Below are 25,446 nucleotides of genomic sequence, written 5' to 3'. Positions count from 1 at the left end.
TCCCCAGGCTCTGCTACCTCCTCCCTTAACTACATTTTCTAATGATGTGATTGGGGGCCCTTCTGGTCTTAGGTGCCACCTGCACTTGCCTGGGCATCTTTTCTTTGGACCAACCTGAGCATGACTCTCTCCAGAGGAACCTGGGGGTTCTGTCCTTTCTGCACCCCTTTTCCAGCACTTCTCTGAAACACAGTTTGTTTTCTTGCTTTTGCGTGTACACTGGAGCGTTCTTTTTCAAAAATTTAATTTACTTATTTTTGGCTGTGCTGGGTCTTTGTTGGGCTTCCCTTGTGGCTCAGCTGGTAAAGAATCCACCCACAATGCAGGAGACCAGGGTTCGATCCCTGGGTTGGGAAGATCCCCTGGAGAAGGGAAAGGCTCCCTACTCCAGTATTCTGACCTGGAGAATTCCATTTGACCCTGCACATGGGCTTTTCTCTAGTTGTGGCCAGCAGGGACTACTCTTCATTGCCGTGGCTGCTCTTGTTGCAGAGCACAGGCTCTAGGCTCACGGGCTTCAGTAGTTGTGGCACACAGGCTTAGTTAGTTGCCCCAGGGATCCAACCTGCGTCCCCTGCGTTGGCAGGTGGATTCTCAACTACTGGACCACCAGGGAAGCCCCACTTGAGCATAGTGCCTTCATCAATACCTGTTGCCATGCCGCTGGCAGATGGCTCTGGACAGCAGGGTGTTTGCAGACTCAAGCTGAGCGATGCTGTCCACCAGGGGTGGGATGTGTTTTTTCTATGGTCTCCCCTCTCTGCCTGGGACACCCAGTCTTTCTTGCACCATCTTGGTGGAATGGCCCAGCCATAGTTGAGAATTCCTTTTCGAGACCTCACTCTGCATCTACAGAAAACACTCCTCATCTTTGGTCCCAAGTGGCTTCTGTTATGTGCTTTCCCCTTAGCCTCCCCCCATGCTTGTCTCTGATTAGCAATTTGATATCCAGAGGATTCTGGTCAAGAGACAGGCAGGGGCTATTGATCCCAAAAGTTGTATCTGATATATAGTTTTCTTCTAGTTGAAAGTCTGTATGTTTTCTTAGAAACTCGATGTCTGTAGATACCGATTTACATAGTCATTTTCCAGACCCTTTCTTATCTGATATTAGGGGTCCTGCAGAGATTGGCCACCTTGGGGCTGATTTCACAGCTTTGCATGGGATTCACTCTAGTCTGATAGATTCAGAATCACCAAGTGCATCCTGAGGTCTGGCATGCTGTGCACACTCATTCTCTTTCACCTGGGGATGGTTCAGTCCCTGGGCCCAGCACTGCCCATAAGTGGCAGAGGTCCATCTGTCTTCTGTGCACATTTGGTGAGCACTTTGGCAGCCATGGTCAAGACACACTCCTGGCTTTATTTTAGGGGCAGTGAGGAGTGTAAATGGGCCCAGCAGCAGATTCCTCAGCTTGACACAGGGCCCCAAATGGAACCAGTCACCAGCCTCACCCCCCTCAGCTGTTGGGAGTCTTGTGGTCACATCTCGGTGGGCTGCTGGTTGACCATTCTCGGTCTTCTTCCTCCAAGCTGTTGGAGTGTGGAATTTACCACCTGACTTGGGCCCTGACTGTTCCTAGCCCTGGCAGGGTCTGAGTTGGGCTAGGGCTGGGCCCTGAGCCCTCTTCAATGGGCTCCTTTTCCCCCCACGCTCACCAACTCGAGCTGTAACGCACACCTGACCCAGGAGTCCTAGAAGCTGAAGGAGGGCCTGGAGGGGGGTGGTGGACCAATTGCTGATGAAGGAGAATGGTGTAGGGGGTGGAGAGTTGTGGTCTGGCTGCTGCTTCGTGTCTGTGACGTGTCAGTGCATCACCTACAAGGTGTGTCAACTGCAAGGTGACTGTCACTTCTCTTTTACCCTCCGACCTCCCAAGATTTTTCCTATGGTCCACCCTGACCAGAACATACAGGAAAATGGGTTCTGAGAGCTGAAGGTCAGCCTAGCCAAGGTGACCCATTAGAAATCCATGACACCACCAGAAGGCTGGCTGAGCTGATGGGCAGACAGCACATTTGGGAGTCAGAATGATCTAAAGTTAGGTAAATGGTTTGATCTGTGCCTCTTCCTTGAAGGGGGAATAATAGTATAGTACTATTCTTTGTGGACTTCCCTGGTGGCTCAGTGGTAAAGAATCCACCTACAATGGAGGAGACTCAGGTTCGATCCCCAGGTCAGGAAGATCCCCTGGAGAAAGAAATGGCAACCCACTCCAGTATTCTTGCCTGAAAAATCCCAGGGACAGAGGAGCCTGGTGGACTACAGTCCATGGGGTCACAAGGAGTCAGACACGACTGAGTGACTAAGCAACCAACTGACATTCTTTGTGGAGGGTTACTAATTGTAAGGATTATATCAATCAAGGGTGTCAACGGTCTCACTTTGTTCCTGGATGCAGAGGAAGAAGTCTTAAGACCTTTTCACAGTTCTGGACACTATCCACAGACATAATATCCCCACATAATTAAGTTTCAATTGGTCCCCTCCATAAATGGCTTCTTCATATCGGGCCTGTGTATTCCTTGCATTAAGTTCATTCCTAGGAAGCTGCTATTTCTTCTTGTTATTGTGAATGAAATTTAATTATATTTTTAAATTGGTTATTGATGATATATGGCTCCAGAAGGCTGTTAATAAATAATCATGTTCTATCTTTAATGGGAATTCCTCTGGGGTGTCCTCCTAACTCTCTAATCCTGGTCATTGGCTTTTAGATAGCATGTATTATATTTTCTATTTAGCATTTTAATATCTTTTTAATGTGTGTTTTTCTCTGTCCTCATGGAGAGTATACGATCAGGCTGCTCCTAACACAAAGAAGAGGTATTTTTGGAGCCACAAATAGATGTGGAATTTTATCAAACGATGCCTTATCAGCATCTCTCAAGATACTCATAGATTTTAAAAGCCTTTTTGAAATTTTAATACCATTGATGATATTAATAGATTTTCTAGCAGGACAGTGTTGACATCAGAGGCAATGGAAAGAGTATAGAACAGAGTGTCTGAAAAGCCAGATTCCAGCTCTAGTTTGGTTCTCGGTTACAAATTTGACCTTGGACCAGCCTGTATGCTTCCCTTTTTTTCCCCTTTAACGATAGTTCGCATCCGTGTTCCCTTGTCTGTCATGTGGACATAGTTCTGCTTTCCCTCCCTTTCTTGTTAGTGAGTTGGAAGGATCACAATGAATCAGTAGTTCTTTCCTCTACATTTGTTTAAATGCTGTCTCATCTGAACAGTGACAAAAGTGCAAAATGAGGGGCGTTACCAGGTTCCTTATTGGACCATCGTCAACAAGGAATCCATATGTCCATTCAATTATTCCTCCAACAAATATTTATGGAGCAACTGCAACGTGTCAAGAATTGTTCCAGACACCGGGAATACAGCCGTCAATGGAGCAGACCAGTTCACTTTGCAGTGGAGCTGACATCCTGATAAACACACACTTTCACACATATGTCAGCTAAGTGATACATAATATGAAGGTCTGTAAAGCAGGGGAAAGGGGTGGAGAATGAGGCGGATGTGGGGAGGTTTACTTTAAGTGAAGTGGTCAGCAGAGGCCTTTCTGAGGTGACATTTGAGCAGAGAAAGAAATGAAGACGGAGAACGAGCCACGTGGAGATCTGGGGAAGGATAGCTATGCCCTGAGTTGGGTGAGCTGGCGGGAGGAGGGGATTTGAGTCCTAGCAGGTCAAGAAAGGTAGATGATGTGGTACCTTGTGGACCTGTCACAGGTGCTCTTTCTGTGTTTTTTATTTTCAGGATGAAGGGAAGTCCTTGGGGATGAGCGGGTGCGTTGTGAACTGTGAGTGACATGGTAGGGCTTTGCATCCTAGAGGGTCTCTCTGGCTGCCCGATGGATTGAAGCCGGTTGTGAGTTGAGGTGGGCAGACCCGAGGGGATGGTGATCCAGCCTGGGATGATACACGGAGGTGGTGACGAGTGTTGGATTTGGGGTCCATGTCCAAGGAGGCGCTGACGGGATTTGTTGATGAATTGCGAGTCTCATCTTAGAGACAGCTCCTTGGGTTTTCCTGCGAGAAGGCAATGCATCAAGCTCCTCTTTCCTGAGATGGGAACTCTGGCCCACATTTCCCACGGCATCATTGTGCTGAGTTGGGAGAAACCCCGAGGACCCCCAGCAACTCTCCAAACCTCTGGCTGGACCGAGAAATGAAGATAAATCACCAAGGGGTTTGGACGTCCTGGGAAGAAATCCCCTTCCAAGGCCAAGCTTAGAAACACAGTTTGATCAGATCCACGGAGGAAGCCCCCCCGCCTCCTGAAGGTCATGGGAGCTTCGTTTGGAAAGGAAGATGGCACCCTGCCCCAAGTTACAGTTGGCAGTAGTCACAAGATACTCTGCCACGGGTGACATCGTGATTAGTAAAAGACCACGCTTGGGAGGCATCTGCTTTTATTCGGGGTGTCTAGTCTTTCTGCAGACAGCCCTTTGTGCTGCACTGGCTGCAGTCACCACATGCTCCTCTGGGGCCAAGTTGCTAATTTATGTCTTTGCCCTTTCAACTCTCCCTCCAACTCTGAACCAGAAAAAGTCTCATCTCTCCTCAAATGTTACGGCTTCAAGTCTTCCCCCATGGTTTTCTGCTGGTGTTCCTTCCTTTGATCTTCTGCTGGAAACTTCTTTCCTTCCCAGAGCTGAGACATGCAGCTCTGAGCAGTGCAGACGCCCTCCCCCACCTTGGCTGGTGGGCACCCAGTTCTGAGCCTGTATTATGTGTGCTGGTGGGTCACGGAGCTCAGAAGGTGGTACCAGAACTGTGGACGGACAGGAAAGAAAAAGGCATCATGCCTGCACTGTTGGGGTCGTTCCCTCCACGTGGAGATGGGAGAGCACAAGTTAAAAATAATCTTAAAAGGCAAAGTTGGAAATATAAACAAACGTAAACCGACAGGGTGTGATGGAATGTTGGTAGCCGCCCCCCGCCCAAACTTTTATTAGTTTAGGAGAAGTCTGGCCAGCTCAGTTCCTTGCCTTCATTGTGGAGATCCAATCTGAGTGATGAGCACGGAGGGGCAGAGTTAGAGCAATCTGGAAATCTAGTTTCAAGAAGAAAAGAGGAAGGACTGATCTTGAGGATATGTGTATGAGCATCTCTTGGTCTGTCTTTCAGAGAAGAATGTCTGCTGGGGAGAAAGACCCAAGCCATGGGGACACGGGAGGAATTTAAAGTTTTCTGAAGCAGGAGGAAGATGTGGTCTTTGGCTGATGCCTGCAAGTCAGATTGAAAGAGAAGAGGTTAAAAAAAAAAAAAGAGAGAGAGAAGAGGTGATGAAGGTTTTAAGTTTTGCTCTGTGCTGTGAATGGACCCCCTTTCCTCCTTTTAAGAAGACTCCGTGTAAAGATCAAGTTGCTTTTATAACAGTTTTTGGTTGCCTGAGTGATGTTTCTCTGAATGTGATACCATGGGGAGGCTGAGTCATGGCTGTGTAGACAAGGAATTCGATGATGTGAGGCGATTATCTGTGTGTGCATGCGAGCATGTACACAGATGCACATATGCAGAGTGGGTGGGGTTGAAGATAGGGAATCCAGAATTGCTGGATTTGATGGTAACGGTGCTTAACCTTCTGAGGAACTGCCTGAGGATTTTCTAAAGCTGGGGCACAGTTTACATTCCTGTGTATGAGGGTCTTCCCATCCCTGCCAACACTTGTTATCTATTTGATTACAGCTGTTCTAGAGGGTGGAAGCGGCACCTTGTGGTTTTGATTTGCATTTCCCTGAATGCTAATGATGTTGAAGATCTTTTCAAGTGCTTATAGGCTATTCATGTATCTTCTCTGGAGAAAGATCTTGTCAAAGCCTTTGCCCCTTATATTGAGTTAAATAACAAATATCTTTTTATTATTGAATTGTGAGTGTTCATATACTCCAGATTGAAGTCCTGTATCAGATACATGATTTACAGAAACTTTCTCCCACTCTGTGGATTGTCTTTTCACTTTCTTGAAACATAAAAACTTTAAAATTTTGGTGACATTTCCCCCCCGCCATTGTCTCTCGTGCCTTTATTGTTTAAGAAGCTGATGTCTAATCCGACGTCATGAAGATTTACACTGTATTTTCTTCTATGAGTTTTATAGCTATAGTTCTTACCTTTGAAACTTAGATCTATTTTGAGTTAATTTTTGTAAATGATGAGATAAAAACGTCAGTTTCCTTCTTTTGCATGGGGTCCGGACATGACTAAGCAACTAACACACACACTCTTGTCCCAGCACTGTTGGTTGGAAAGACTGTCCTCTCTCGTCTTATGGGCTCGGCACTTTTGTCATCAAGACATCTTTTAACTATGTTAAGTATTTAAGTCATTGGGCAAGGAAACATCTCATGTATGACGGTTGCCCAGAGTGAGAAATCAAATCAGTCAAGGATCATTTATGTTAAAAGATGACCTTTGTTGGAATTTTAAACAAGATTTTGATGAACACTTTCACCATGAGTGAAAATAGGCAGCAGATGATGCTGTTGATTAAATATAAGTCACGAAACACAGAGTTTTATATTTTGGCCCGCTTAAGGGGGATTAGGGGAGGCACTTGGCCTCGGTTCACTCTGGAATTCAATCATCAAAATAGACTGAAAATCAGAGCTGAGTGCATCAAGTGTGGGTTCATGAGCACAAGGAGCCCCATGTCATATGTCACCCCAAGCCCCTTCCTCAGAGGCTCCTAAGAGGTAAATGCAGTGACAGAGGGCAGCAGTCGTCTGGGGGACTCTGCACAAGTTGTTTCTTGGCCTTGATTTAGGAAAGGGATTAGGGAATTATTTCCTCTCAAAGCCTCCACCACAGAATGGAATCCTGGACCGCCGAGGCCTCTGCCTCCCACGTGTGGGCTGGGTGGTGGAGCTGCCCCGGAACCACGGGTGTGGGCCAGGGGGAGGCATGCATGGCCTCGTGGGGGTACCCGGGACCGCAGCCAGGCCAGGGCCATGTGCTGGGCTCCCAGGCCTGGCCTGGCTCCCTGGAAATCGGACCTGAATCCCCCTCCGGCTTGGCTGTTTCTGGCAGTCCACCCAAGCTGAACGCCCCAGAGCCGAGGGTTAGCTAAGCCCCAGATGTTTAGAACCCTGACTCAGTGTTTGTGTGTGCTCCGTCGAGAGCTTATGTGGCCCCGGAGGTGGTCCTGGAATTGCTCAGATCTTTGTGTGGTTCTCGGGTTTCATCCCCGTTTCCAGGGAGAGGCTCAGGGTTCCAGCATTTGCTCAGGGCTCTTTGTCCTGGTCTGCTCAGCCTGTGGGAACTTGCCCAGACTCAGGGGCTTCAGGGAAGGGCGGTGGGGGGCAGTTCAGGTCTTGGAGGGGAATCTGGTCAGAGCTCTGGGCTTAGAGGGCTTCTCTGCCCAGGTCCAGTATTTCCTGAGGTCAGCTTAGTGTCTTTAAAGTCAAAGTTTTCAAGTAAGCGGTGTGTCCTCCAGCCCTGACTCTGTCCCTCTGTGCACGTGCTAAGTCACTTCAGTCGTATCCAACTCTTTGTGACGCCTTGGACTGTACCTGCCAGGCTCTTCTGTCCGTGGGATTCTCCAGGCAGGAGTACTGGAGTGGGTTGCTGTGCCCTCCTCCAGGAGATCTTCTCGACCCAGGGATTGAACTCATGTCTCTTAGGTCTCCTGCATCAGCTGGTGTGTTCTTTACCACTAGTGTCACCTGGGAAGCCCATCCCTCTATGAGCCAACAGTTGAAATGCTTCTGGGAAACTGGATGGAGCTATTGATGACAAAGGTTCTGGAACAAAAAAAAGTGAGCCTTTCATGCAGTACCTCAAGCCCGGATTTCCTCCTGACCACAGAGCCAGTAGCAGGAGCCCACCTCTCCCCCGCTGCCAGGCCCCAGCAGCGCCCAACTGCAGACTTTGCAAAAAGTCTGTGTGGTACCCTCAGAGAAACCAGGAGTCCCCCTGATGTAAACTGGAGCTGGGTCTAGAAAGGGGCTTATGGAGGGGAAGTCGGGGGGGGAGTCTAGTGCTGCCTTCTTTCCAAGGCTCCCCGAGTCCCTGCTTCTTAGCTAACCCTAGCATTCAGAACAGAGAGACACCCAGTCACAGAATGTTGCATCATCTCGAATAGGGATGATGGATTCAGATGCCAGGCGCCAGGTGGATCGCTGGGCTCCAAGGAACAACGTGCCACTGGCAACAGGCAGCCTTGGCCAATTGTGGGAAACCTTTGCCCAGCTGGAAATTTGAAATCACCCCATTCTGTAATGTTGGTAATTGATTGAGACTGAAGATAACAGCCAGCAACACAGTGTGCTGGCCAGGACTTACCAACCTCTGTCTGGTGGCAATCTCTTCCTGCAGAGGACATTGGGTTCTAGGCACTGGGTGACTCACCCGAGGTTGCCAAGCCAGTCAGCAGTGTGCACTCGCTTGTATCTAGATGTCCCCTGGGCTCTGGTGCTGTGTCCAGCCAACCGTATGAAACCCAGTGTGGTTATAGAAGGAGCATCCAGCTTAGGGAAGGTGCCGGGCTGGGGTTTGAACCCAGAAGTGGGGCTCTGGCTCTTCTGCTGTCACTGGGAAGGGGGTCAGGGTCTGTTAGTTCCAGACCATGTTCTGTCCCCACACCCACCCCGGGATTGGTCCTGACCCTCAAAATAGGGCTGCTGTTCGACCAGCAAGCAGCTTCCCCAAATTCTGTGGGCTCTTCAGGAATGAGAGGCAATCTGGTGGGTGTGTGCACGCCCCCACGTTCTTTTCCTCTCCTCCCTCACACCCATTTATTGTATCTGGGTTTTCTTTTTTGGCCGCATCTTGCAGCACATGGGCCCTTACTTCCTCGACTGAGAATCAAACCTGTGCCCCCTCCCTTGGAATGGAAGCTCAACATCTTAGCCACTGTACCACCAGGCAAGTCCTGTTTCTGGGTTTTCTCCCTGAACTCCAAGGGGTTCCCCAGGAGGCAGAGACCCAGAGAGTTGAAAGAAGGAGATATGGGTGCACCTTATTTTATTGCACTTTGAAGATACTGCATTTAGAAAAAAAAAAAACAAAGGTTTGTGGACACCCTACATTGTCAGATGATGGTTAGCATTAGCAATGAAGCATCTTTAAATTAACGTATGTATTTTTTTCATATATAATACTATTGCACACTTAATAGTACACTGGAAAACAAACAAACAAAAAATTTCTCATGATGCACTTTGTTGTGGTGGCCTGGGACTGAACCCACTGTATCTTCAAGGTCTGCCTGTACTTTTCTCTGCTTGGGAAGTGGCTCCCCATTGGTAGGAAAGACCTGTTTAACCCATGCCCTCCCTGCGTCACTAGGTCGGGTCATTGCTGGCAAGTTGGTGTCAGGGAACCTGAGCAGTGCTGCCAGGCCCAGCGTCTGCTGTAGGTCCCCTGCAGCTGAGGGGGCTGCTCTGAAGGGTGCAGTGGTAAAGAGTCCACCTACCAATGCAGGGGACCTGGGTTTGATCCCTGGGTTGGGACGATCTCCTGGAGAAGGAAATGGCAACCCACTCCAGTACTCTTGCCTGGAGAAGTCCATGGACAGCAGAGTCTGGTGGGCTTCAGTCCATGGGGTCACAGTCAGATACGACTAATCATGCAGAGTAAGTACTGAGAGGAGAGCAGGTGTCACGTGAGTCCAGGCCATAGACTAGCAGCGTCCTCAGTGGGCAGAGTCTAGGAGCTCACTGCTTCCACCTGGTCCAGGCCCCTCTGACTCCCTGATGGGAATTGAAGTGACGTGTCAGGAGTGGGAGAAGGGGTATGACGGGAAGTTTTAATAAATAAAGCAGGGGGCGTGCATGCTTAGTAGCCTCAGTCATGTCTGTCTTTGCAACCCTTTGGACTAGAGCCTGCCAGGCTCCTCTGTTCATGGGATTTTTCAGGCAAGAATACTGGAGTGGGTAGTCATTTCCTCCTCCGGGGGAGGGTCTTCCTGATCCAGGGATTGAACCTGAGTTCCTTGTGTCTCCTGCATTGCAGGCAGATTCTTTACCCACTGAGTGATCTAGCTGAGTGTTCTCTGGCTGTTTCCTACTCCTTTAAGGCTGGTCCAGAAGAAGGCCAAGCAGGAGTTTGTCTACGGTATCCACTGGCTCTCACCTTCAGTGGACCCCTCACCCCAGCCTTGTTCCCAGCATCACCCTGACCCCACCCCCATCACCCTGTCACCATTCACCCCCTTTTTCCATCCTCCTGGGAAAGAAAGAACAATCTTCTTTGTTTTCTTCCTTTTAATCATATGATATATGCAGTTTTGCAAGTTGCTTTTTTTTTTTTTTAACTTAATATATGTTAAATGTCTTTCTGTGTGAGTAGATGCATCTGTTGTTGCTCAGTCATCAAGTGATGTCTGACTCTTTGTGACCCCAAGGACTGTAGCTGCCAGCCTCTTCTTTCCTTCAGTATTTCCTGGAGTTTTCTCAAATTCATGTCCATTGAGTCAGTGATGCTGTCAAACCACCTCATCCTCTGTTGCCCCTTCTTCTCCTGCCCTCAGTCTTTCCCAGCATCAGGGTCTTTTCCAATGAGTTGGCTCTTCACATCAGATGGCAAAAATATTGGAGCTTCAGCATCCGTCCTTCCCATGAATATTCAGGGTTATTTCCTTTAGGATTGACTGGTTTGATCTGCTTCCAGTCCAAGGGACTCTCAAGAGTCTTCTAAAGCATTATTCTTAGTGTTTGCTTTTAGTTCATTGTTTAGATAAATTATATATTACTTCTAATCCCCTACTGATGGACACTGAGGTTACCTTCTTTTTCTTTTTTTCCTATTATTAAGATCACTGAGGTCAGCATACCTCTTGAGGCATCTTTTCCTGGTAGTTTCCAGTTAGGCCTATGGTGTGTATTTTTTTTTTTTTTTCTTTAAAGTCTTTATTGAATTTGTTATAATGTTGCTTCTGTTTTATGTTTTGGTTTTTTGGCTATGGGGCATGTGGGATGCCAGCTCCCTGAGCAGGGATTGAACCCACACCTTCTGCATTGGAAGGTGAAGTCTTAGCCACGGGACCCCCAGGAAAGTCCCTCTATGGTGTACGTTTTGATTCATGCTGTCATTACCCTTCAGAAAGGTGGTGCCAATTTACAGCCCTCGCGAGTGCCTGCTGCCCCATTCACTGACCAAGACTGGAATTTGCAGGCCTAAAGGAGAAAAATAAAGGGAAACTAGTGGCAGTGTGTTATGCCAACACCCTTATGCCCGAGACACCTGCTCCCTCTCCAACATCAATCTCTCTCCTCCATGCTTTGCTTCTGCCCGTCCTTCAAGACCCAATTAGCACCCTGCCACTCCCAGGAAGTGGGCTGCTATAATGGAAGGAAGACTAGACTTGAAGGCTGAGGTCCAGATCTTGGCCCTGTGCTTCATTACTGTTCAGTCAGGGCCGACTCGTTGTGACCCCATGAACTGCAGCACGCCTGGCTTCCCTGCCCTTAATTACCTACAAAAAATCTCCTGTCTCCTCAGTGATCCTTATCTCCTAGTCTTTAAAATGGGAATGGTAATACTTACCTCACAGAATTATATACTTGGCACATAGTGGGTGATGAGTAAATATCCATTTCTTTTTTTTTTAATTGGAGCATAGTTAACCCACTCCAGTATTCTTGCCTGGAGAATCCCCATAGACAGAGGAGCCTGGTGGGCGCTATGGTCCATGGTGTTGCAAAGAGTTGGACATGACTGAGTAACCAATCACACATATAATTGCTTTAATTATAATTGTTGTGTTGGTCTCTGCTGTACAGCACAGTGAATCAGCTGTATATATTCATATATCCCCTCCCTCTAGAGCCTCCTTCCCGCTCCGCTCCATCCCACCCATCTAGGTCTTTATTTTCAGGTCTCCCTCGATTTTTCCAGCACATGTAACTTCTCTCCCATCTCCCTGAGCCCTGGCACCACACCCACCATGGGGCACCTTTGTACTTGCAGACTTGACCTATGAGTGATGTGAGTCTTTGAGTCCATGGCGGTAACCTAGGCTCTTCAGTGAGTTGTTCTTCACCCCTCAGACACCTGGAAGTTTGAATGAATGTGTGTCAGAATCACTGTGGTTTCTTCTGTCAGACTAAAGGGAGGTCTTAATGAGATCTATTGCCACCTTCAAGTGATGCTGTGGGTTAGGTGAGCAGGACCCATATCTGCCAATAGGATTCGTGCCTGGGGCGGGGGTGGCGGCGGGGCATAGGATATCTGGGCCCTTTCCTTTGGGATTTGGTCAGTAACTGTGTCCTGGAGGCTGTGTTTCTTACTTCTGGGACCTGTCCTGTTGAGTCTCACTTCCCCAAATCCCCATACTCAGATGCTCAGTTGTGTCTGACTCTTTGAGACCCTGTGGACCATAGCCCGCCAGGCTCCTCCGTCCATAGGCTTTTCCAGGCAAGAATACTCAAGTGGGTTGCCATTTCCTACTCCAGGGGATCTTCCTGACCCAGGGATTGAACTTGAGTGTCTTACGTCTTCTGCACTGGAGGCGGTTTCTCACCACTAGCACCACCCCAGAAGCCCAGGTCTCACTTAGGACCCGTGTATGCGGTTTTCCGAGTCTTGCAGTGGGTGAGGGCCAGTCTTCTCCGGGCTGTGCCCCTCCTTGTCCACCTTCAGCCTGGCCTGGCCTGTCCTTGTTGGCGGCTCGTGCCAGACCCTGGCACCAGGGGCCAGTCAGAGCTGGGGGGGGCTAAATGGGGAGCCTTCTCGGGCACAGTGAGGGCCCTGTTTTCCTCCCCCACCTCGCCGGGGGCCCCCGTTCACTGCAAGGAGAGTCACGCTTTCCCCCTTGAGATAAGAATAGAGCCTGCCTGTGCCCCAGGACAGAGTCCAGCTTCTTCAGCCGGGCCTCCGAGGCCTGGCAAGGGCTCCCAGATGGTACTGGCATGAGTGGGCCCTGGCCGCCTGCCCCGCCTGGCCCTTGTGCATTGTGTGGCAGGGACACTGGTGCAGTGTGCGTGCCTGCCTTGCCCTCCACCCACTGCCCAGAGCCCTCTGTCTCCAGGCTCTGCTCAGGATGGAGGCGCCTGGCCTGGATCAGCTCCCCCAGGCTCTCTGGTGCCCCTCGCCTTCCCCAGGGCCTCTCACTCCACCCTCCCAGCTGTGAGACCTCCTGTGAGCAGCCAGGCCTGCCTTTTCCTGGAAAGGAGGGCTGGAGCTGTGGCTAGGAGCAGAGAGCAAGAAGAGGCCATCCAGAAGGCTGAGCGTTGAAGGCAGGGGGCCCAGGGGACTCTTTCTGCCACCCCAAGGGACGGGAAGTTCCAGCAGGGGCCTCAGATAGAGTGGTGACGGGGTGCTGGGGCCTACACCTTTGTTACTGTCGTTCGGTCATGTTGACCCCATGGGCTGCAGCATGCCAGGCTTCCCTGTCCTTCACCATTTCCCAGAGCTCACTCAAACTCATGTCCATTGAGTCGGTGACGCTGTCTAACCGTCTCATCCTCTACTGCCCACTTTTCCTTTTGCCTTCCATCTGTCCCAGCATCAGGGTCTTTTCCAGTGACTTGGCTCTTCACATCAGGTGGCCAAAGTGATGGAGCTTCAGCTTCAGCATCAGTCCTTCCAATGAAATTCAGGGTTGATTTCCTTTAGGATTGACTGGTTTGCTTTCCTTACTGTCCGAAGGACTCTCAAGAATCTTCTCCAGCACTGCCTGTGTCTGAGGTGGGACCCAGAACAACCTTGCATCACGCCGACAGCAGGACCGAACCAGGAGCTGCTAACCAGGCACAGAGCATGGAGTGTCCCCTGGCTCTTCTTGTGATCATGTTGGGGGGTTCCTGGTGCCCTTTCTAGCCTTCAAATTCTAAGGCCAGGCATCTCAAACTATGGTCCTTGGACCAGCATCAGCCGTAGACCTGCTCAATTAGAAAGCAGTGGGGCCCTGAAATCTGTGTTGAGCATGTTCTCCAGGGACTTCTGTTGAGCGTGGGAACCCTGGGACCATGCTGATTTTGAATATAGTTTTCAGTGCTTTTTCCAGAGTCCAACAGGTGACTCATGAGTGTTGGGGTTGTGGCAACCTTGAGGGCCCCATCTAAAGACATTCAAGTAAAGAGATATTAAAATACGTGTTTGAATAAATGGGGTCCCCCATTTAATCTTAAAAAAACAGAGATCTCAGCCTGCACATTTACATGTATTTCAGTTAATTTGACAGCATGTCCAGTCATGTTTGGGGTTTATGGGGTGAGAAAAGCCAAGGTTCAAGGGTGTCAGTAACTGGTTTGTGCAGTGTAGGCGTGGTTGGGAGCCAGGGTTTTCCACTTTGCACTGGGGGCTTTTCAGCCTCGCTCCTATGGTTGTTGACCAAACCTGCCACACACGTCAACCCAGGTGTTTGGGGGCGATGTGCTGCTAGCGAAGGATGACTGGGTCCCTCCAAGAAATGCTGGCATAGACGCTAGTTCCTCTCCCAAGAAGAAAGCACTGTTTGTGAGTCTTCAGTGGGAGGGCGGGATGAAGGCAGATGCAACGGCTGACTGCTTGAGTTTCCGAAGCACCATCCCCGGGTTGGGTCTGGGAGAGGCAGAGGACCACGTTCACAGATGGGAGAGTCCACTCTCAGGGTTTGGGTCATAGAGCTCATCAGTAAGTCATGTCCTCTGATGTTCTTTTCCTTCCGCCTTGCCAGCTGCAAGGGCTATGATGCTGATGGCCCTTGGGGCATGGGGTTTGATGGTGCTAATGAGAGTGGATGTTGTGTGACCTTTAGTGAGAGGTCAGGCTCTTGCCACGTGCTTTGGGGGCCTTGTGTCAGGGGCCTACAGGGCTCCAGGCAGCCCTCAGCCCACCACTTCCTGAGTCTTCCCCTGCAAGAATGGGTCTCAGTGAATTTTGAGATGGCTGTGCTGCGCCCTAGGTAGGAGGGTTGCCAAATTCTTTACTGGGGTGCTGGAGGCCCCCAGGAAGCACCTGGAATTCTGAGATTTCACTAGAAATCCTGGGATTGGAGAAGCAGGGGAGAGCTTGATGAGGAAGAAGCAAGCAGTCTCAGTGGCACACAGTTAGATCTTCAATACTCCAATACTCTTAACTAAGTAACAAGCCTGTGGCCTCACCATTGGGTGCGTGCATGTTTGCTAAGTCGCCTCAGTCCTGTCTGACTCTTTACGACCCCTTGGACTGTAGCCTACCAGGCTTCTCTGTCCATGGGATTCTCCAGGCAAGAATAATGGAGTGGGTTGTCATGCCCTCTTCCAGGGGATCTTCCTGTCTAAGGGATCAAACCAGTTTCCCTTACCTCTCCAACACTGGCAGCCAGGTTACACAAGTGGCTAGGCTATTTTAAAACAGATCTGTCCAAAAAAAGAAAAAAAAAAAAAAACAGATCCGTCCAATCAAAAATATTTAAATAGGGACTTCCCTGGTGGTCCAGTGGTTAGGACTCTGCATTTCCGCTGCAAGGGGGCACCAGTTCAATCCCTGGTTGGGGGACTAAGATCACATATGCCACACAGTGTGGCCAAAACATAAAATAAAATTTTAAGAAATTTAATAATACTAGACAGCATTGACATAGCACTAGTTGTTTTTCAGGTGCTGTTCTAGAGACTGTACATTTATTTATTCACTCATTTCATTCTTGCAATAAACCTATGAGTACTACCAGGCCCGTTTTATGGGGAAATTGAGACAGAGCAGTGAAATCATTTCTTCAGGGTCACCCAATCAGCGACAGGATTGGTACCCATGCCATCTCTCTCCAGAGTGTGTGACCTGAACAACTGGTTGCTGTATTGATTTTGTATGTGCCTGCCACAGAGGGGCATGGAGCCCCCACAACTCAATGCAGCTGTAAGTTGTGGAGCTCAGAGCATCTTTGCCTAGAGTCATCACCAGGGTCTGGGGATTGAGTCCTGGTCTAGCTGCACCATTTAGGGGAGACTCAGTAACAGGGCTTCCCAGTGGTAAAGAACCCACCTGCCTATGTAGGAGATGTAAGAGATGCAGGTTCAGTTCCTGCTCCCGGAAGATCCCCTGGAGGTGGGCATGGCAACCCACTCCAGTATTCTTGGCTGGAGAATCCCATGGACAGAGGAGCCTGGCGGGCTACAGTTCATTGGGTCGCAAAGAGTCCGACACGAATGAAGTGACTTAGCGCACACACCCGCAATAACAGGGCAGGATGGGAAAGTGACGGTGCCCCATCTTCTCAAGTCTCCTCCAGTTCTGGAGAGAAATGAGACTGGAGGGTTTATGGCAGGGCAGAGGGAGCCTGGGGCCTGCCCTGGTCCCACTGGATGAACAGTGGAAGGAGATGGATGATCCAGAGGCCCCAAGACCGTCAAGGGTGTGCATCAAAGGCCAGTCTTGAGTTTCCTTCACACAGGAAGAGTCTTCGTGCTCCGTTCACTTGCAGTCTCCCAGTGGTTAGTGCCACTGATAAGAGAGTTCCAAATTGTGGTCAGAGACTTGAGCTGCCAAATGCTTTTGGTCCCCAGATGGCCTAAGTGCGACATCCTCCATGTCATCCTCTGCCCCCGGGCTGCTGTGGGCTGGGGAGTGAGCACAGCTGGGCAAGAGGAGTCAGAACCTGCTCGACAGAGATGCTCAGAGTGGAGGGGAGGGGATGGTGCTCCTTGCGAACGTGTTGGTCTGCAACATGGAACGAACAAGCGCATCCAGAGGCCCTAAAACCAGTTGATGCTTTGGGATGGTAACCAGGCAGGGTGTAAGGACAGTCTGTGGGCAGCTTCCGTAGAGACCACTGAGTTGTGACTTCTGCTAATCCAGGTCCGGGTGGTGATGGGGGCATGAAGTGGGAGGGAGAACGTGGGCCAGGCCCTGTGACCAACAATCCGACACTCTTGAGGGGAGGGGAGGTCTCCACTGTGATTGGCATGCTTGCAAGAATCCCGTGGATGGTGAGCTTCTGCTCTTTCGTCACCCTTCTGGAATTACTGTCTTTAACTTCTGTTTCCTTGGATAAAATGTGTAATAAAATATAATAAACTGTAAAAGAAAGCATCTTCATGAAAGCGGGGCTGTGCGCGGGGCTGACCTCCGGTGAGCACTCAGTGACTGTTTGAGGGAGGGAAGGAGGAAAGAAGGAGGTTGAACAGCTAGACAGTTCTTCCTGGAAAGAAGGTGTTTCTTCTTAAAAACAACTGTAATATTTTGAACTGGTTAGAATTGCTGCCCACCATCCCAGTCTGCTCTGAACTCCTGATTCCCCTTGTTCTATTTGTTTTCTTCCATCACCTTCTTCTTTTTAAAAATAATTTTATTTATTTTTGGCTGTGCTGGGTCTTCATTGCTGCTCAGGCGTTTCTCTAGTTGCAGCGAGAAGGGGCTCCTCTCTAGTTGCGGTGCTTGGGCTCCTCATTGTGGTGGCTTCTCTTCTTGGAGCCGGGGCTAGGGTGCACAGGCTCCCAGGCCCTGGAGCACAGGCTTAGTAGCTGTGGCGTACGCACTTAGCTGCTCCTTAGCATGTGCGATCTTCTCGGATCAGGGATTGAACCCATGTCTCCTGCATTGGCAGGCAAATTCTTCACCACTGAGCCACCAGGGAAGCCCCTTCATCACCATTCTAATATTCTTTATAGTTTATTTATTGAGTTGGCCAAAAAGCATCTGAACAACTTGGCCAGCTCAGTATTTATTGTTTTTTATTGTCTGCTCCCTCTACCCCCATGCAGAAGTCAGTGGTCCATGCAGACAGGGTTTTTCCCCTTCTGTTTGATCACTGACATGCCCCAGATGTCTAGGAGCAGTGCCTGACCCTGGGTAGGTACTCCCTAAATATTTGTCAAATGAATGAATGGACGAAAGTGCCAGGGAACGCTAAATATTTGTCAAATGAATGAATGGATGAAAGTGCCAGAGAAGGGCTTGGCTTGTGCTGTCTGTCCCTGAGGATCCGCTTGCCTTTGATGTTGGAACATGTTGTCCTCAGGGAGGGGCAGACCTGCATCACCTGGGAGGGGCCCACACAGTCTGGCCACCTGCCCTTGGCCCTCTTTGTCCTCCTGATTTCCTGGGCCCCTCGGGTAGGACCATGTTGATACTGTCCAGCAGCTCAGACACAGAAAGGCTGGGCTGGACAGTGAGGACCCTTGGGGGCCAGCCAGAGCCAGACCAGTAGTGAGGTGAGCTCTCCTCAATTGAGGATCCTGGAGTCTGCGGTCAGACCACATTCCTGAATCCCACCTAACTCCCCCCCTTCCCCCCGCCGCCCCGGCCCCCCTTTCCCCACAACTCAGATTCCACCCTCTGGGCTCTGAGAAGTCAAAAAATTCCAGATTGAGCAATGGTAGGCTGAGACAAAATCCCTGTTGACTCAGCCTCTGTCTTCTTGTCTTGCAACTGGTGCCTGACCCAAAGGATTAACCGTGGTCATCCTGGCTGGCCCCACACCCCAGGCCGCCACAGGGCCCAGGCATGTCCCATTCCTCTCAGGGTCAAACCCAGACCCCACTCTTAGCCTGGTGGTTGGGCCCAGTCCGGATCCCTGGCAGCACCCTCGTGAGAGCCTTCAGCTGTGGCCAGCAAGCCCATTTCCAGCCTGAGCTCATCAGTTTTGCCCCTGACCTCCTGACCTATATCCAGTCGGCATTGCCATTCTGCCTGTCCACGCCACCCGAAGCCTGTCCTGCTCCGTGACCTCCAAGTCTGTCGCTTCAGCCGCTCTGGCCAAAAACCTTGACAACCCCCTCCCCTCGCTTTCTCTCACATCTCGTATTTGGTTTGTCAGGTAAGCATGTGAGCTCCTCCTTCCAGGTACAACTTTAAAAAAAAAAAATTCCAACCACTCCTCACCACCCCCACCACTGTCATTTTGCTCCCAGCCACAAGCACCAGCATCGTACCCTTTGATGTGAACGGTCGCCTCCTGACTAAGAACATCTGGGTGGGCCCCCACGATAGCAGAGTAAATGCTGAAGAGGTCCCCACCGTAGCTGACGAGGAGCTACACAGTCAGACACGTGACTGCCCTGACTCTGGGGCCTCTCCTCCCCCTCACTCGCTCGCCTCCCTCACCCTGCCTCTCTGGCCTTCCTGCAGATGTTCCAGGCACACTTCCTCCTCAGGGCCCTGGCAGCCCGCGTGGCTCACTCCCTGCAGTGGACTGAGTAATGGTCTCCACAGATGTCCATGGCCTAGTCCCCAGAGCCTGTGGGGACGTTACCTTACAAGGCAGACGGGATTCTGCAGCTATGAGTAAATTAAGGCTCTTGTGATGAGGAGGTGGTTCTGGATTATTCCGATGGGTCCAGTGTAAGGACAAGGACCTGTAGAAGAGGGAGGCGGGAGGATCAGGTCTGGAGTAGATGTGACAGCAGAAGCTAGAGATTCAGAATGTGGGGAAGGGGCCTTGAGCCAAGGAATGCGGGCAGCGTCTAGAAGCTGAGAGGAGAGGCATGGAAGCAGGTTCTTTTTAGGGTCTCTCGAAGAAACTGCCTTGCCAGTACCTTGACCCCTTTCTAGGCCTCTGACCCCAGAACTGGAAGGCAACGCATTTATATTGTAACTTTAAGCTGCTTTGTTGTTGTTGTTTAGTCACTGAGTTGTGTCCGACTCTTTTGCAACCCCCAAGGACTGTAGCCCACCAGGCGCCTCTGTCCATGGGATTTCCCAGGCAAGAATACTGGAGTGGGTTGCCATTTCCTTCTCCAGGGGATCTTCCTGACCCAGGGATCAAACCCACATCTCTTGCATTGACAGGCGGATTCTTTAGCACTGAGCCACCTGGGAAGCCAGTTCAGTTCAGTTCAGTTGCTCAGTCGCGTCTGACTCTTTGTGACCTCATGAATCACAGCACGCCAGGCCTCCCTGTCCATCACAAACTCCCAGAGTTTACTCAAACTCATGTCCATTGAGTCAGTGATGCCGTCCAGCCATCTCATCTTCTGTCGTCCCCTTCTCCTCCTGCCCCCAATCGCTCCCAGCATCAGGGTCTTTTCTAATGAGTCAACTCTTCGCATGAGGTGACCAAAGTATTAGGGTTTCAGCTTCAGCATCAGTCCTTCCAATGAACACCCAGGACTGAACTCCTTTAGGATGGACTGGTTGGATCTCCTTGCAGTCCAAGGGACTCTCAGGAGTCTTCTCCAACACCACAGTTCAAAAGCATCAATTTTTTTGCGCTCAGCTTTCTTCACAGTCCAGCTCTCACATCCATACATGACCACTGGGAAGCCAATTAGTTTGTATTAATTTGGTGCAGCAGCCACCAGAAACTAACCCACTCTTTCATGTCTTTTGACTCTCTTGCTCACCCCACTATGCCCACCCCTTTACCCTACTGTGTTCTTTTTCTCCATCACTTGTCACCTTTCAACAAAACTGAGTCATTTACTCATCTATCCAGCTGTCTTGTGTCTCTACTCACAGGGGTGTAAGTTCTATTAATGTTACGACATTGCTGTCAGAGTCTAAGAGATCTTGTTGATCTCTAAACACAACCTTGTTTCATCAGAGTGAGATGAGGAGGGGTCCTGCCAAAAGCTATGGTGTTGCCATGGTAATTTCTAGAGCCCTGAGGGCTCAGACCTCCCAGTGCTTCCACTCTCCCAACGTTATCTCTTTAGGGCTCCTCCTTCCTGAGGCCACACCCAGGGACAGCAGGGCCTCCTCAGAGCAGGTGCTTAGAGCTTGAAGGCTGGGAATCAGTCTTGGCAGAGTATTCTCCAGGCAAGAATACTGGAGTGGATAGCCACTCCCTTCTCCAGGGGATCTTCCCCACCCAGGGATCACACCCGTGTCTCCTGCATTGCAGGCTGATTCTTTACCCTGAGCCACCAGGGAAGTCCCCCTTTCGCTTCGCAGGGGAGTTGGTGGGTGAGGCAGGGTCTTACAGGAAGCCTGGAGATTGTCTCCAGGGAGTAGGGATGGGGAAGCTGATGGTCTTGTCCCCAGTTGCTTGGGTGGAAGATGGAGTGTTTGGAAGAAGGAAAGGAAGAGAAGATATGAAACAGTAGTGATGGGCAAGCAGGCAGGACAAGAGTTGTGTACCCACGATGGGCATCTCAGCTTGAGGACCCCAAAATGACATGGCACACGGCCAGGGAGGAGCAAAGAAGGGTACAGAAGACCTTCTTTTTAGAGGGCCTGAGGTTTGCTTCCCCAGGACACAGCTGCAGGGTGCAAAGGGTGACCGGTTGGCTGTGGGAAGACTCCTTCCTGCTGTCTCCTCCAGGGAGGACATGCTTTGAAAGGCTTCCTGGGTTGGGGAGGAGAGGTGACATTTTTGCCCCCCTCCCCACAGGCTGCTGATGAAGTGCGGTTAGTGATGAGCCTACAGCTGTGTTTTTGCACCGCTCCACCCTCCCGTCCACCCGCCCATCCCACAGGGCTCCCCTCCCTCCTCCCTCCCTGGTCCTCCCCCTGCTGGCGGGTGACTCACTCTGCTCTTGTGCAACAGCCCAGGCTCTCTGAGCAGAGTTGTTTTCCTCGGTGCCATCAGCTCCGCTCCTGATTTATGTCTTTCCATTTGGGTTAATGCTTTCCACATTTGGGTCTGAAGATTAGCGTGTGGCTCAGGGCTGCAGCCACCAAAACCCCAGCGCCCCGCTTGGGTCTGGCGTGGGGAAGCCAGCTAGCCAGCCAAACAGAGAGCCAGACAGACAGAGGGCAGCTTGGAGCTTTACCTGGAGGCCATCCTGCCTCTGGCCAGCCTCCTTGCCTCCCGGAGGAGGCAGAGGGAGGGAGGCTCACAGCCCCCACACCCAGCTTGCCTGGGACTCGTGCTGTTTCCTGTGAAGGGCTCACAGCGTGGAGGGTGTGAAGAGGTAATTGCCCGAGCCAGTGACTTCCCATCAGAGGAGCTGCATTGTCGTCGGGAAGTGGGAGGCACAAGTCAAAGGGTGTGGGGAAGTGATATCTCTGTGGCTGTGAAAGCTGCCATACAACACATGTGTGTGTGTGTGTGAGTTTCTCTGTCTCTTCGTGGAACAATAATATTACCTTTGTTGCCATGGCGTTGTTGTGGGGGTGGCTAATTGGACACAGACCTGCCACGGGCTGGTGTCCATAATGATTATTGGACGCAGCCATGCAACCCACTTGCATTTGCTGCCCTAGCTTGAGAGGCTGGCAAGGCATCATCGCCGTGGCGGTGGGTGCCCTGGGGTGGGGTGGCACCCTAGTCAGAAATGGACCCAGAAACCAGGATTTAGGCAGGAGCAGGAGCAGCCCTGATCACTTCCAGGGTTGGAACACAGCCTGGGTTTGCTGAGGACCAGGGTTTAAGGAACTCCTCCTCCTCCTCCTTGGAGGCCCTGGACCACAGGGGAGCAGACGGGGCGTTCGTGGCACTGGGAGGGCCGGGGGTTGACTTGAGGCTGCTTGCTGTGCAACTGGTCCCCTAGGCCTACTCACCTGGCAGGTGACGTCTTCCCACCGAGGCTGTAGCATCCATGCAGAAGGAGGTGTATGGGGTAGGTTTTAAACTCTTTGTTGAGTGCAGATCCCAGGAATGTATCTTTGTCAGTTTTATTCTCACTGAATATGTCATATCCAGTTGAATTCTGACATTTGATGAGCACTAAGAAATACAGAGGGCTTCCCAGGTGGTGCTAGTGGTAAAGAACCCGCCTGTTAATGCAGGAGACATAAGAGATGCAGGTTAGATCCCTGGTTCAGGAAGATCTGCCAGAGGAGGGCATGGCAACCCATTCCAGTATTCTTGCCTGGAGAATCCCATGGACAGAGGAGCCTGGCAGGCTACAGTCCATGGGGTCACAGAGAGTCAGACATGACTCAAGTGACGTGAGCACATTCTTACCGACTAGGTAATATATAGATGAATTCTGACATTTGATAAGCACTAAAAATAGAGTGAACGTTGGCCCACCTCTTACCCCTGTCCTTTATCTCTCAGTTCACCTCCCAGAAGTGAGCAAGTTATCACTTTCTTGTGGGTGTGGAGGAAATCATGCAGATGTTTGCAAATGTACATGTGTTTTTATTTCCCTTCATACTGTGATGGCTTTCTCTTCTTCACCTTGCAGCTGCTGCTGTTTTTTTTAAACCCTGTAACAATAAATCAATGGAAAGAGCATCTTTTTGTTTGTTTGTTTTCTGAAACACCTTCCTGCCTCATTTCACCAATGGGCCTTCCTTGAGGAATTTCGATGTCCACAGATGTCCGTGGCAGACCCTGACCTGGGCCTTGTGGACACAGGCATGAACAGAGCAAGCCAGCCCTGTTCGAATGGAGCATCTCGTGTTGTCTTTTCAGTAATGAAATAAGAGGAAAATCATGATCCTTAGGCACTTAGAACTTTACCTCGCCCAGTTACAGAAAAGGAAGTGTTAGTTTTCTCTTGCCGCAAATGTAGTAGTTTCACATCCCTTCCATAGATCTGAAGAGCCAAAGTCTGAGATGAGTCATGAGGTTAAAATCAGTGTCCCAAGACTGGCTTCTCCTGGGGAACCCTGGGTGGGGGGGCATTCGTCCATTCCTTTCTTTTTCCATCTTCTAAAAGCTCCTTCCAGGACTCAGGGCTGCATGTCCTATTGCTTTTTCTCCCCATTTCTGGCCTGGTGTTGGCTTCCTTCCCTCTTTGACCTTGTCTCCTTCTTATAAGGACCCTTGTGAGTGTATTTAGGGTCTGGCCAGATAACCTTCTCATCTCAAATTCCTTGGCTCAATTATACCTGGCACGTCCTTTTTTTCTTTTCAAGGTAACATTTGCAGGTTCCAGAGATTAAGATGTGGCTCCATTTGGGGGCCCGTTTTTCAGCCTGCTCCAGGGGGTAGCTTTCAGTACTTGTAAAAGAGCAAGTTTGTGTGAGAGAACGTCATTAACCAAGTCGGGCCTTTCCCAGTTGTTCCCTATTGGTGAAAATGGACAAGACTTGAGCCACTCCTTGAAGTTCTGATGTTCTAAATCAGTGCAGTTCACTGTTTAAAGTGGCCAAGACGTGAAAACCTGAATGTCTGTCGACAGATGAGTGAATAAAGATGTAGTACATATATACAATTAAATATGACTCAGCCATAAAAAAGAATAAAATCATGCCATTTGCAGCAACATGGATGGACTCAGTTCAGTTCAATCGCTCAGTCCTATCTGATGTTTCGCGACCCCATGGACTGCAGCATGCCAGGCTTCCCTGTCCTTCACCAACTCCTGGAGCTTGCTCAAACTCATGTCCATTGAGTCAGTGATGCCATCCAGCCATCTCATCCTCTGTCATCCCCTTCTTCTCGTTCCTGCCTTTAGTCTTTCCCAGCATCAGGATCGTTTCCAATGAGTCAGTTCTTTGCATCAGGTGGCCAAAGTATTGGAGCTTCGGCTTCAGCATCAGTTCTTTCAATGAATATTCAGGACTGATTTCCTTTAGGATTGACTGGTTTGATCACCTTACGGTCCAAGGAACTCTCAAGGATGGATTAGAGGTTATCATACTAAGTGAAGAAAGTCAGAGAAAGACAAATACCATATGTCACTTATATGTGGAATCTAGAATAGGACACAAATGAGTTTATCTACGAAAGAGAAACAGACTCACAGACATACAGAACAGACAAGTGGTTGCTAAGGAGTGGGGTGGGAGAGGGGTGGATTGGGAATTTAGGGTTAGCAAATGCAAACTATTATATATAAGGTGGACAAGCAACAAGGTCCTACTCTATCATGTAGGAGACTATATTCAATATCCTATGATAAACTATAATGGAAAAGAGTATGAAAGAAAATGTTTATGTATGTACGACTACATCACTTTGTGTACAGCAGAAATTAACAAAACATTGTAAGTCAAATATACATCAAAAAAAAAAAGAAAAGAAAGTGGTGCAGCTTACAGTTGTGTCTCCGCATCACCTGGGGATTGTGGGGAAAGCCCAGAAGCCCAGATCTTATCCTGTGTCCACAAGCCTTGACCTTGTGTCTTTGTGAACCCTTCATTGACTCTGCTCCTCAGTGAAGTTTGAGAAGCACCCCTCTTAGGAGTCGTCTCGGGGATGATAATGTGTGTGGGGGTGGGGGGTATGTGTGGGAGGTGGAACGTCTTGTCTTCTGTGAGTAAGCACAGAAGCCGGGCTGCAGACAGGAAGTGCTGGAGGAGACCAGAGGAGGGGCCGGTGTCTGCAGAAGCAGCCGCCACCTGAGCCACACCTGGGAGGCAGGCGAAGGTGCGGCTGCATGGAGAAGCCGGGAGGTTACTCCAAGCAGAGCGGAAGGCTTGACGGCAGCGCAGAGGTAGGAACAGGCATGCAGCCTGTGGGGACACGGAGGCTGTTTGGGGCCAGAAGGGACAGGAACAGGGGACTGGGCTGACAGGAGGAGCACTTGACAAGATTCATCTGCGAGTGTTTGCGGGCTTAGGATAGGGCAGAGGCAGGATTCTGTCCGCAGCGTTGTCGGTGGGGATGAAGGCTGGGCGGTGGCAGGGAAGGTGGAGAAAGGGTGATTTAAGAGGAAATCTGAGTGGCGTAGGTCTAACAATCAGCTAATACTAATTGAGCAGGTGTGTTGGGCGCCGGAATGCTGTGAGCCAGCCGGACAAGGT

General features: G+C 50.2%; 1 protein-coding gene across 4 annotated transcripts in view; it reads left to right on the top strand.

Moving 5' to 3' along the window:
* The window catches only part of GAS7 (growth arrest specific 7), a 200,903-nt gene that overhangs the window by 33,661 nt on the left and 141,796 nt on the right, over positions 1-25,446 (top strand). Inside the window, exon 1 of one of the 4 annotated variants that reach the window (XM_061143478.1) lies at positions 25,032-25,136. The exons of the other annotated variants lie outside the window; for them this stretch is intronic. Coding sequence (XP_060999461.1) covers positions 25,080-25,136 — 57 coding nt within the window. The 5' untranslated portion in view covers positions 25,032-25,079. Of the gene's footprint in view, positions 1-25,031; positions 25,137-25,446 lie in introns of those variants that run through there. 4 annotated transcript variants of the gene reach the window in all.

Source organism: Dama dama, chromosome 5 (assembly GCF_033118175.1).
Source record: "Dama dama isolate Ldn47 chromosome 5, ASM3311817v1, whole genome shotgun sequence".
In the NCBI taxonomy this organism is placed as follows: domain Eukaryota; kingdom Metazoa; phylum Chordata; class Mammalia; order Artiodactyla; family Cervidae; genus Dama; species Dama dama.
This window is presented reverse-complemented; position numbering and strand designations above follow the sequence as displayed.